This window comes from Protomyctophum parallelum, assembly GCF_964188405.1.
Source record: "Protomyctophum parallelum genome assembly, chromosome: 2".
Classification (NCBI taxonomy): domain Eukaryota; kingdom Metazoa; phylum Chordata; class Actinopteri; order Myctophiformes; family Myctophidae; genus Protomyctophum; species Protomyctophum parallelum.
This window is the reverse complement of record NC_139699.1, coordinates 59,150,338-59,163,302: the sequence shown is the minus strand read 5'-3', so window position 1 is coordinate 59,163,302 and position 12,965 is coordinate 59,150,338. Positions and strand designations below refer to the sequence as shown.

The 12,965-nt window shown below is 43.0% G+C and overlaps 1 protein-coding gene across 1 annotated transcript; it reads left to right on the top strand.

Annotated features, from left to right (window-relative positions):
• The first annotated feature begins 689 nt into the window (after positions 1-689).
• On the top strand, positions 690-12,769 carry LOC310877597 (saccharopine dehydrogenase-like oxidoreductase). Its single transcript, XM_083791529.1, has 12 exons — positions 690-1,120; positions 4,312-4,424; positions 5,164-5,244; positions 5,363-5,492; positions 6,859-6,908; positions 7,059-7,189; positions 7,878-7,995; positions 9,184-9,303; positions 9,956-10,012; positions 10,127-10,238; positions 11,651-11,732; positions 12,163-12,769. Exons 1-12 carry the CDS (start codon positions 922-924, stop codon positions 12,251-12,253), a joined length of 1,284 nt encoding a protein of 427 aa, XP_083647655.1. The 5' UTR covers positions 690-921; the 3' UTR covers positions 12,254-12,769.
• The last annotated feature ends 196 nt before the right edge of the window (positions 12,770-12,965 follow it).

Genomic DNA, 12,965 nt, shown 5'->3' with positions numbered 1-12,965 from the left:
TAAAAGGATAGAGGGTTTCCTCGTCAAGAATCCACGGGTCCGCCTGCAGTCCTTCCTCTTACCACTAGGGCCCAGCGCTTCAACATTGGAGTGCCTAGCTGGCCCCTTGGGGACGAGTGTGATCGACACCGCCGACACCCAATCAGCATCTATCCCGAAGAGTAGGACATTGAGGGGGCAGAAACCGAGCGCTCGAGCGCTGTTCATGAACTGGGACAAGCTGGAGTTGGAACTATATTGTTTTCAACGAGGGCGGCGCAAATAAGAGCAATTTTAAGCATGTGTGCAACGTGACAACTGTTTTAAAGTATTGTACAGTAACAACAAAAGTCTCTGTAATGTTTATGTTGTACTATTACGACAAATCAACTAAAATAAAAGGGATTTAAGATCATTAAAGCTGGGCTGTTGCGGCTCTGCTCCAGTCCACGCCACTAGTGTTGACTGCGTCATTCCGCCGCGCACGCGCGGAACTCGTAACTAATCGAGCTGCGATGCTCTGCTCATGCTACTTAATCTGGCGAAATCGTCCCCGTTTTAATATAAATAAAAATATGTTTCAAACCAATGGCTTGTAAATGAACGTCACAAAGTACACACCACCTAATAAACACCGACAGCCTTCATTTGCCACACGCCTCTCAAACATAATAATATCTAACATTTCTGATGCATGTATATAGCATAGCATCATGCTACGGAAGCTATTAAGCTGTCATGATGATGATCAGAGTCATGCTGTGTCTGTAGAGTCTGCTGTCATTCTGTGGTCTTGGTGGTTCCACCCCTCTGCAGGACACACTCATATCTCTGTCTTATCATTAAGGTCCACTACTAAACTCCTCTCCCTCTGTTACTGCATGCAAAAGTCCTGTCTGAGAGAGAGAGAGAGACCCACGGCTATAGCTTATTGCTGTTATAATGGCGAGTGTTGAAGTATCAAGCAGCAGACCGTATCACATCGTTATTTTCGGAGCCTCTGGTTTCACGGGACAGTTCGTGGTCGAGGAGGTCGCTCGAACCGCGGCCGAGGGTCCGAATGGGAACCTGACATGGGCCGTGGCCGGCAGGAGCAGGCAGAAGCTGGAGAAAGTTCTGGACCAGGCCGCTGCAGCCTTGGGTATGGATGCAGCATTATAGATGCTTTACGTATTATTTTAACATTAATTAATGTCATAAGCTGCGGCTGTGAACAGCAACTTTTTTTTATCTTGTTGAGGGTTGACAGTGAGTGAACAGTACTTAAACATAATACATTGATTTAATAAATTGAATCCAGACAGCCAGAGCAGCTGCTATAGTGTCATGCATTTCAAGTTGAACTTATTAGATCATCCAGTTAAACTCGTAAAACCAGAACCTTCAGTAAGGGGGCTTGCAGCCTTGCACACTGCACAGAGAACAAAAAGGGAGTTCAGAGTAGTTAGGATTTAAAACGGTACTATTTAAGACCAATTATTACTCTGGGCTGTACAGTGTGCAAACAAGTTTCAGTCCTCCTCAACTATATTCTCTGGCTTCATGCCATGCGTGGTAATTAAGCCCTTAGCTTGACTAGTGAGTGAGTAGATACTAGTGAGTGACTCATGCATTTATCTTTGCACCAACATGGACTGAAACCTTTGATACAGGTCTCTCAAAATAACTCCTGATTATAGAACACTTCTTTTGTCCTGTGTTGAGACTTGGAGTCCTGAGCAGTCCTTCCTTAAAACAAATAAAATGCGGAGTATAATAATCTCTGAAGAACAGATTTGAGCTTTCGAGATTACTTGACATGAGGAGGACTTTGACCATCTGTACAGAATCTCCAAGTACACGTCTAAGCTAACTCATATGGGCTAACAAACAGAAATAATGTCAGAAACTGCATCTTTGATCAATACAAAAGTCAGAAATGTGTCACTGTCTGTTATGTCTGAATGTTTGTGTTTATTAAGTAATAGCCTGGGGTTAGTAATTTCATCCAATCATAACTGGAACAAAAACTCACACAAGTGAAATTGCAAGTGTTGAAACAAAATGAAGCAGCAAAACTCCATTAAATTGAAGCTGAAAAATGAGTTCTCTCGAGTCTTCCAAGTCCTGATTATGAAATTGTTGACCCACCTGAAAATGTATTCCGAGTATGTTGGGGGCGGCAATGGCTCAGGGTAGAGCAGCCGGAACCATGAGGTTCCCCCAGAGTTTTAGTGTCGAAGTGTCCTTGAGCAAGACTCTGAACCCCTAATTGCTCCCGATTGCAGGTTGGTGCCTTAAGGTTTCCTCTGCCATCGGTGTATGAATGTCTTTGTGAATGGGTGAACTTAATGCACAATCTATATAAATGTACTATTTTAGAGCTTTAACGTCTTACCAAGTTGTCCTTATCTGTCAGTCCATGTCCCTTTTATGCCCATATATTCCCTGATGTCATCCGTATATGCCCAATTGCCCATATATGTGCATCGGTTGGATCAGAGCCATCTAATAGAAGAGTTACGACATTGAGGGGGGCAGAAACCGAGCGCTGTTCATGCAGCCTGAACTGAGACAAGCTGGAGTTGGAAATACATTGTTTTCAGTCCGCCATTGAAGTGAACAGAGTTTGCGTAACTGTCCATATCTAAGGCTTTGGAGCGGTTCTGGACAACTGGATCTCCATATATGACTATGTATGAAGAATGGACATATCGGTCAGATTGGCAGTTCTGGACAACCGAATATCTGAACTACTGCACTCCCTTGAGTTTGAAGTCGGTCGGTCCCATAATATATGCACATGGCCATGTATGGGCATAGCGGTCAGATTTGTGGCTCTGGACAACTGGATCTCCATATGCCTATATATGGTCGTATCGAGTTTGTTTATGGTTATGTCAAAGTTTGCGTGGCGTGTGGCCGGCCTGCCCTCCCATTAGCCGATTTCAATACAGGATGATGGTACCAGCTTATGACCAGGTACGGTAGTTCAAGGCCAGGGCTGTCCATGCAAAGCGCTATTAACTATATATCTTTTTCACCATTGCCATCATTATAGTTATGTTGTGGACAATGGACACTGCCTTCTTCTTTAGTTACAATGATTTCTCAGTAGTATAGGTAGGTAGTTTAAGGCCAGAATAGGGTGGTAAAACGTGATATCGGTTGTAGGCAGTTTAAGGCCAGGCTAGGGAGGTTTATAGATAGTTTCTGCCAGGGCATCATGCTGTCATGCCACTAGGGTTTCCATCCTGAGGATTAGATGGTTTAGTTTAGCCCAGGCATTTCCCCAGGGAGAAACGATACAACAGCTGGTGGAACAATACCCCTCATGATGGAAGGACAGCATCATGTCTCCCAGTCCTAACTATCTGAATCCATGGAAGCCAAGTAGTGGCGATAACGTTGTGGGTTATTTTTTTATACACACTAACCCCACAAGGTTAGTGTGTACTACTACTAGATCGAATGACACCACTTTTTACTTCACTATTTGTGGTCAAGCTACAAAAAAGCACGGAGACTTGAAGTAGTTTATTATGCCTTAATATCATTTAAAAGACCTAGATGGTGGTGTGTAGTGCAAGTGAAATGATTGTGACTGGATGTGTCAATACTCGATACCCTCGAAGCATGTATAATGCCACCTAAATTACTCATTCAGGGTTTAATGGACTGGATTAGGTTTAGTATCCCCCCCATCACACACACACACACACACACACACTTCCACTCACCTAAGTGAGTTATTGGCACCGTCATTTATTATTATTTTTTCTTTCCTTTATTTACCCAGTGTAGTAGCTGAGCACAAGTACTCATTTTCAGCAACGCCCTGCACATAGAAACAGACAGACAGTCAGACAGACACACACACTAAAACCTGGGAGCTGACCCAATCTATGGAGCTAACCAGTATAACCACAGTCTTATACTGTTGGCCACTAAGCAGCTCCACTGGAGCAGTTGGGGGTTCAGTGCCTTGCTCAAGGGCACTTCAGCGGTGTTGGGTGAGTGATGACAAATCACTTCCCGACCCAGATTTGTCCTGCCCGTCCGGGGAATCGAACCGGCAACCTGTCGGCAACAAGGGAGCTCCTCTAACCCTTAGGCCACCGCTGCCCCAAAATGTACCCGTGGTCTGTAATTTTATATAGGTTGTGTATGGTTATTTTTGTTTATCTGGACTGTGGTTCTGTTTAAAAGATTGAATTGATGTTTATATCTAGCTTGCAGCTTCTTTGCATATTTGCTAAGTCACTTATGGTCATGCAGCAGGCTGTTATTTCCAGTGTGTTTAATTGCTAAATTGAATCTTCTATAAATGAACATAACTACCTTCTTGTGTAGGTAAACCAGAGCTGAGATCGGGTGTTGACATAATTGTTGCTGATGTGGGAGAACCTGACTCTCTGGCTACCATGTGCAGACAGGCTGTGATTGTTCTCAACTGTGTAGGGCCAGTAAGTATCCTAGCCAGTAGCCACCGCACACACACACACACACACGCGCACACACACACACACACACACACACACACACACACACACACACTCTCACCAGCTCTTTGTCTCTCTCATTCTGTCCCCCCCCCCGTCATTCACCCCATCCTCTCTTACCCCCCCCCCCCCCCCCCCCCCCACACACACACACACACACACACAGACAGACAGTAGCGTTCATTCATTATGAATACAATGAGTTATATTGTTTAATGTTAGAATGAGAAGGACATTTTCAACAAATCCATTCTGGCTTTAGTAAACCGTTATTTGATCCCTGAACAGTCTATCTCTGATGTCGATGGATAGATAGTTTAGTGTGAGTAGTGCTTTCCAAATGATCGATTTGATCAATTTGAGTACTAATTTTGGGTCTCAAGTTGCAGCTAAAGTTAAAACTCATGATTTTATCGACTTAACACAAGTTCAAGCCTCAAGTCTACAGCTACCGGTATGTGCAATTTGTGCATCTGCCAATGCCATAATTGAATCTCCATGGCAATTTGGCAAAGTAAAAGTGCTTAGATAGCTCGTAAGACACATTATACATATTTAGATTTGTGTGTGTGTGTGTGTGTGTGTGTGTGTGTGTGTGTGTGTGTGTGTGTGTGTGTGTGTGTGTGTGTGTGTGTGTGTGTGTGTGTGTGTGTGTGTGTGTGTGTGTGTGTGTGTGTGTGTGTGTGTGTGTGTGTGTGTGCAGTACAGGTTCTATGGTGAACCAGTAGTAAAGGCCTGTGTAGAGAATGGAGCCCACTGTATTGACATTAGCGGAGAGCCACAGGTAAGGTATTGCTACTGCACATTTTATTATATATAGATTTACATAACTAGTGGTTTACACAGCATGTATCCTTTCATTAGGACACAGTCCAATTGTGTGTGTGTGTGTGTGTGTGTAGTTTCTAGAGGGTATGCAGTTGAACTACGACAGTCAAGCAGCTGATAAAGGAGTTTACATCATTGGAGCTTGTGGCTTTGACTCCATCCCTGCTGACATGGGGGTTATCTACACCAGGGACCAGTTCAAAGGTACATTACTATATATATTTGCTGCCATCTACAGGCTGCTTCCAGTACAATACATTTTTTTAAACATCGCTAGCATTATTTTTGGTGAACAGAGCCTGGGTCCACACCACACCGATGGCACCATAAGGACGTAAAAAGCATAGACATAGAAATGTAGACGGCTCCTTGAGCTCTGGGGAGCTCCGTCTGTATCCACACTTTTCCTGGACTGTGTGTGCTCCAGTTCCTGTTGATTTCATTGGATATCATTGGTCATCTGACCAGTTTCATTGGCTTTCATTGGATCAAATCGACAGGAACTGGAGCACACACAGCCCAGGAAAAGTGTGGATATATCGAGAGGAAGCAACATGGAGGCAAGCTTTGGCGGAAGCACAGGTTCAAAATGACAGACCCAAACCCTAATGGTCCTGAATTTTATGTCCAGTGGAGCACTGGACATAAAAAAAAAGAAAGATCCTCCCGCACCACCAATTATTTCATGGAATGACATTAAATTGCATATTTTCACCTCGATGAATAAGTAAATGATCTCACCATTAGTTCCACGGAGGTGTGTTTTGTGTGTGCTCAGCTCTCACTTCAACTGAGGGGTCGGGGAAATGACTTGTTCCCCATATATTGCACTGCAGTAATCTGACCTCTGGGCTGGTCAGCCAGTATTCACACCTACAGCCAGCATACAAAGAACGATGCTTTGTAGGCAGGCCAAAATGTTAAATTTCCCTTAATGCTTTTAAGTAGCATGTGACATGTCAAACTAGGGGATTTTCATGATTCTGAATACATTCCAAGCATTAGCTTTGCACAAAAACACTCCTTGGGCTAAAAACAGCCATAGCCACAAATGTGCTTTAGCCCAAGGAGTGTTTTTTGTGCAAAACGAATGCTTGGAATGGATTCAGAATCATGAAAACCCTCTAGTATGACACGTACATGCTACTTAAAGCATAAGGAAAGTTTGACATTTTTGCCTGCCATAGGATGTTCATGGTAGGGTCACAAGAAACCCCTATTAAAAAATTGCCCAATACTGACAGCCGGTCAGCAAGTGGATTCATGAATGTATGTAAATAGAACAATATTTTAGGCCAATAAAAAAATACTATATACACCACATTTCCCACCCGTGCACCTGTGCACCCCATCTGCCGGACTAGTTGGGAAAAATAAATAAATTGACCCCCCCTCCGGGCGCCTCTGGCGGTCCACCATACCATGATACCCCGTGCACTGACTTTCTTATAGAAAAGTAATCCTATAGCGAAACCTTGTATTAGATGAAAACTTGACACTGTGTGCGTGTGTGTGTGTGTGTGTGTGTGTGTGTGTGTGTGTGCGCGCGTGCGCGTACGTGTTTTCTCAGGAACACTGACGGCAGTGGAGAGTTTCCTAACTGCCAGCTCAGGTCCTGAGGTAAATGAGATCTACCTGATTAAAAGTAATAAGATCTACCCGATTAAAAATAAAGCTGATGAAAGACAACATTTTTCTAAAACAAAAGATTTGATTAAAATTGTGATGTGCCAAAGTATCCACATCTCTCCGTCTATCTCCGTCTCTCAGGGTGGTTGTATCCACGATGGAACATGGCAGTCGGCCATCTACGGTTTCTCTGACAGCGGAAAGCTCCGTAGCCTGAGACGAAAGTTTAACCACAAGCCACTTCCTGTTGTTGGCTCCAGAATCAAACGCAGGTAAACAAAAAGACAAAAAGTTGTGACGTTAAAATGGCAGAAGCTTTCATTGATGGCTTTCATTGGCTACATTTGGAATGTTCTGTGCTCTCATACATTGCACCGTAGAAAGCCAACAAGACATTTCCACAATATCACAAATATCTGTTTCAGTATTCAAATGTTAATCCTCAAACATACTGTGAGGATTAACATCTGTGTCTTGTAACAACTTGTCAGTTGGCATGTGCAATGCCAGTTGGTACCACAAGGTGCACTCAATTTTAATGTGTTTGGTTTGGAGTAGAGGACATGTCTTGTAGAATAGGTCCAGATAACCGACACGGACCACGGATAAATGTCACCAAGCTGATTTTTATTTAGCAGCCAACTAAATCTGAACATCGACCATATGAAGCCAGGTCTTATGGCACTAACATGATAAATCAAAAATGGAACAGAACGTACACAACACAAGAAGAGAAGAATGGAAGTGACCAGGTGCATATTTATTGTCCACGCTCTGAAGATCAACCAAAAAGGAAGCAGTGTACCACCCTGTGGTACCAACTGGCATTGCACCTGCCAACTGACTTACAGACTGTATGCTTTGTTGGAATACATTAACTGTGTGTGTGTGTGTGTGTGTGTGTGTGTGTGTGTGTGTGTGTGTGTGTGTGTGTGTGTGTGTGTGTGTGTGTGTGCGCAGGAGCGCCCTATTCTTCAGTAATGAGATTGACCAGTATAGTGTTCCCTTCATGGGAGCTGACCCTTCTGTGGTGAAGAGGACACAGCGGTTCCTGGTCCAGGAGCATCAGGACACACCAGTCAGTCTCTTATTTATTGTTCCTCCTGCCTTCACAGCCTGTCTCTTCTATTTGTCTTAGTCATTCCTATGCGACTTCACCTCATAACTCCATTTTTGAGGTTTTATATTTTTCAATAGCACAGATTTTTTAAATCAGTGCTGTGTTTCGAAAATATTGAACCAATGGAAAGTAGTAAAAAGTGCTTTGGACAAAACCTCTGAACTCCACTGACCCTCAGAATGTCTGCTAAAGCAACTAACTCCACCACCTCTACCCCTCTCATGGAAGTAATTGACAATATATAAAGGTACAACACCAGCTTTGATGAGGCTGCATTGCTTTGTTTTAAAAAATATAAGGTTTTCTTAATTTCCTGAAAAATGTATATTTTTCATTTCCTGAAGTTATGAGGTTTCCTCCCTACAGCAGAGATATAATGTTTTGAGAAGTGTTGTTTTGGTCAGATCATCGATGGTCGGATCGAACTCCTAGCCCCCAATGTAGACCAACAGCGGATTCGAGTCCCCATCCCGACGGTCTTTGTTGTGTGTCATTCCCCATCTCTCTCTCTCTCTCTCTCTCTCTCTCTCTCTCCCCGTTTCCTGTCTAAATAACTTCACATCACTATAAAAAAAAAGACAACAAAGGGATTTTATTTTTTACTTGTCTGATGCTTATGCATGTGCAGTGAAATGTTGTTGTGACTGTGGCAGACACAGACTCCGCACCAACATTCATTCTAGAATTAGGAGTCCTGGAGTGGTGGTGTACATTAGAATGGAGAAAATGTTAATGACTGGTACAGTACATAATGGAAGCATATTTCTAAACGGTCGACCTGTGTTGTTTACTTGCTATAAATCCAGTTGCCATGTGTTAACCCATTCTGACCGGGCACCCATTTTGGTGTCAGCATCACGTTATGCTTTAGCTATTGAAAAATAGCAGATCTACAAGCTCATATCGCGCCACCGAGTGGCGCGATACGAGCTTGTAGGTCTGCTATTTTTGAAAAAAATCGAAGAACGACTGACATTTTTAGAATCTGATCTCAGGTCAGAATGGGTTCATCAGACCAGTGTGTGTCCGGCGGAAACCTCGTATGAATCTGATCTCGGGTCAGAATGTGTTAATAAAGAAAATGCATGATTCTCTACTACAGCATCATCCAATCCTAATGATTCTGTTATTGACCATTAACCCCAGGTCCAGTATGGAGCGTACGCTGGGGTCGGAGGCATTGGTAACATTGTCAAGATGATGTTTGCTGGTTTGATGTTCTGGTTCCTGGTCAAGTTCACCTTCGGACGCAATCTGCTCATCAAGGTAAATGAGTCAAAGGAGTGAAATGTGAAAACACTGACCATACATCTGTCCGAATGGGGAAAGCCTTTGTTTTGTTAACCCATTCTGACCTGAGATCAGATTCTAAAAATGTCTATTACATCCTGACAGTTTCATTATTAACCCATTCTGACCTGAGATCAGATTCTAAAAGTGTCTTCGATTTTTCAAAAATAGCAGACCTACAAGCTCGTATCGCGCCACTCGGTGGCGCGATATGAGCTTGTAGATCTGCTATTTTTCAATAGCTAAAGCATAACATGATGCTGACACCAAAATGGGTGCCCGTTCAGAATGGGTTAATTTTCTGAATGCTCTTCTTTTCACAAAACTGTATGGAAATCACACTGAAACTGTTATGCAGATTATTTTTTACAAGATTGATAATTTTATCGAATAATCTTTTATAATTAGATCTCATGGACTGAATTATCATGTTTAACATTTTTGCCATAATCATGTAATGTTATTAGTATTATATATTTAAATCGCTATGCTGTGTACTCATTGGAAAAGAGGTATACTGCAAAAGAAAAAAATGCTATAGTGTTCACTGTCCATAGAATGAGACTATGTAGGAATAAGAATCCTGAATAATAATTAATAAATGATGATTTGAATCCTTCTCTTTCAGTATCCGGAGTTCTTCTCCTTTGGTTTCTTCTCCAAGGCAGGACCAACCAGAAAACAGGTTGACTTTTTGTTGTAGAACATGACGTGACTGTGTCGCTGAGTTAAGGTGCGTTCCACTGGACTAACCTAATATACTGTATATATATATTTTGTTTCTTCCTCTGTGCCTTAGATGGAGGGATCGTCCTTCCAGTTTGCCTTCTACGGAGAAGGCTACACCGAGGGACACGACCCCTCACAGGGAAAGCCCAATCTCAAGATCCGCACATTGGTCCAAGGACCGGGTAACTTGATTTAATAATGCAGATGATAGATAGTTAGATTTATAGCCTCTAGGAGCAGTTACACGAAATGGCCGTGAGTGTAATGGTCAGTGAGGGAGATCTGAGAGGTTTTCAGCAGGCCTGACCTCGAACAGTCGACTAATCGATCGAGGGAGTCTGATTCGGCTACCAATCTCGTAGTCGAATCATGCAAATCATGCAAAGAAAATGTTTTATTCTTTATTCGACTGAGAGTTTGGCCAAATGGTAAAAAGAAAATATGAATCACACCCGTGTGAAGTGAGGGGCACATCATCGTACTGTACATCATCAAGAACGGTGGAACCCTTTTTAAGCATTCTGCTCTACTTTAGCTATTGAAAAATAGCAGATCTACAAGCTCATAGCTTGTAGGTCTGCTATTATATATATATATATATATAATTTCACAGCGAAACTCAAATCTTTGCTTCTGGGGGGTCCCTGGAACAACATATTTTCAGATGGGGGTCGACGGCCAAATCTATATAAATCTGGGGCTCCTTGACATGAAAAAAGTTGAGAACCACTGACATAGAAACATGTCAGGATTTAGAAGATATTTGTAGAATAACAGCATAACTTACCTGCGGTCAAAAACCATTCGCCCTTCCGGGTCAAGCCTCCTCCCTACCCATGCCAGTGAAGCAGACGCTTATAAAGCCAACAGCGCCACCCCATGGTCACAAATACATTTTGACAATTACACTCATTTGGCTGTTACAATTGTCAATGGCATTTTGAATGTTTGTTCGTATATCATGTTTTATTGCGACCGAAGATCGCAGTTAACCATGAAACCTTGCCACCTTGCTGTCGCAATTAATCCCATATATGGAGAATAGATCCCTGTCATCAATATTGGCCAGCAACTCCTCTGACTTCAAACCCTTCAATCTCCATATATGGATACATGTCAGAACCTGTTCTCCATCATCCACCATTCAATCTCCCTTTTGACTTTTATACCTGTCCATTCAAACTCTAGACGGGCCTGCGCCTAAGTTATTAGTGCAGCCGCACCCGGCGATCCTCTATTGCATAACATGTTATGCAATCAGACTAATGCGACTGCCAATCTGTCAAATTTGTTTTTGAGGGGCCCTCAGCTGAGTATACATTGTCGGTGGCCACCCTTGGCCAATAAGGAACCACCATTCTTGATGATGTATGATGATTAGTGTGCCCCTCATTTCACACGGGTGCGATTTATTTTTCTTTCTCTGTAGTTGCCTGTAGTCGAATACCATGCATCAGATTCGCCAGGCCTAGTTTTCAAAACCTAACTATAGTGAAATGTAGCAGGCCAACCGTCATCCATAATAATACAGTTGAATATGTATCTATCTTTCGAATGTATAATTGATACAATGATTTGTTTTATCGTGATCTAGAGGCTGGATATGTGGCCACGCCCATCGCCATGGTTCAGGCTGCACTCACCGTCCTCAATGAACCGTCTGCCCTGCCGAAGAAGTGAGTTCACACACACCATCAAACTACGAGACAATATTCACTAGTGTGAAGATTATTTGGAGGTGTTTGCGGTGGCTCAGGGGTAGAGTGGCCGGATGGCAACCGCAAGGTTGCCAGTTCGAACCCGGGCTACCCCAGAGTTAGTGTTGAAGTGTCCTTGAGCAAGACTCTGAACCCCTAATTGCTCCTGATGTGCAGGTTGGTGCCTTGCATGGTTTCCGCCGCCATCTGTGTATGAATGTAATGCACAATCTATGTAAAGCACCTTGGATAACGGCGCTATATAAATGCACCATTTTATATACAGTCTGTACTATTAATGCCGTATCACTAAGTCTTTCCTCTCTTCTCTCCTATCCTACCACCCACCCCATTTCCTTTTTCCTTCCATGCCTCCTTCCTTTCTCCCCTTTTTTGTTGTTTTCTTCAGCGGGGGAGTTTATGCTCCAGGAGCCGTCTTCTCCAGGACCTCCCTGATCGACCGTCTCAACAAACATGGCATCCAGTTCTCCGTCATATAATGTTCACTCCAAGTTTCCTTCAGCACTTGACAGCAGTAGAGAAGACGAGCCATGAAGACATAAAACACATTATTCAATGTTTCAATACCCTCTTTTACTGGTCAGAAAATGACCAATCCCCATCACTGGTCAGTAAAGGACCAATCCCCACAATCCTCATTTTGTCCTGAATAGCATATTAACCCTGTGCTTGTCACGCACGGTGTGATCTACCTACGTCACAAATTATGGGACTGAAATTGTTGGCATGGCTTGTCCGGTCCTAGTAATGATATTCGGTTGCAAATACAAAGCCATGCTGCTTGCTTTACCTTCCACTAGCATTCCTAATTCAAACATTTCCTAAATGAGAACAGAATAAATAATTAAATGATAAGGTGTCCCTTTTATTCTGTATAACTGTATATTGAGGTTGTGCACTGATCCGTAAGAGGAGGACTTGAATAAATAAATGTTGAACGGACATTTGAATCTCCAGACACTGCTCAACTTCCTACTACTACCTAACTACTATCAAAGACATAAAAATAGCAGATCTACAAGCTCATAGCGCGCCACCGAGTGGCGCGCTAAGAGCTTGTAGGTCTGCTATTTTTACGTCTTTGATAGTACAGTAAGTAGACGGGGAAATGGGGAGTGATACGAAGCAAAGGCTGCCACGATCCGGACTTGAACCCGCAACATGCTGTCAGGTTACATCGGAGCCTACAGT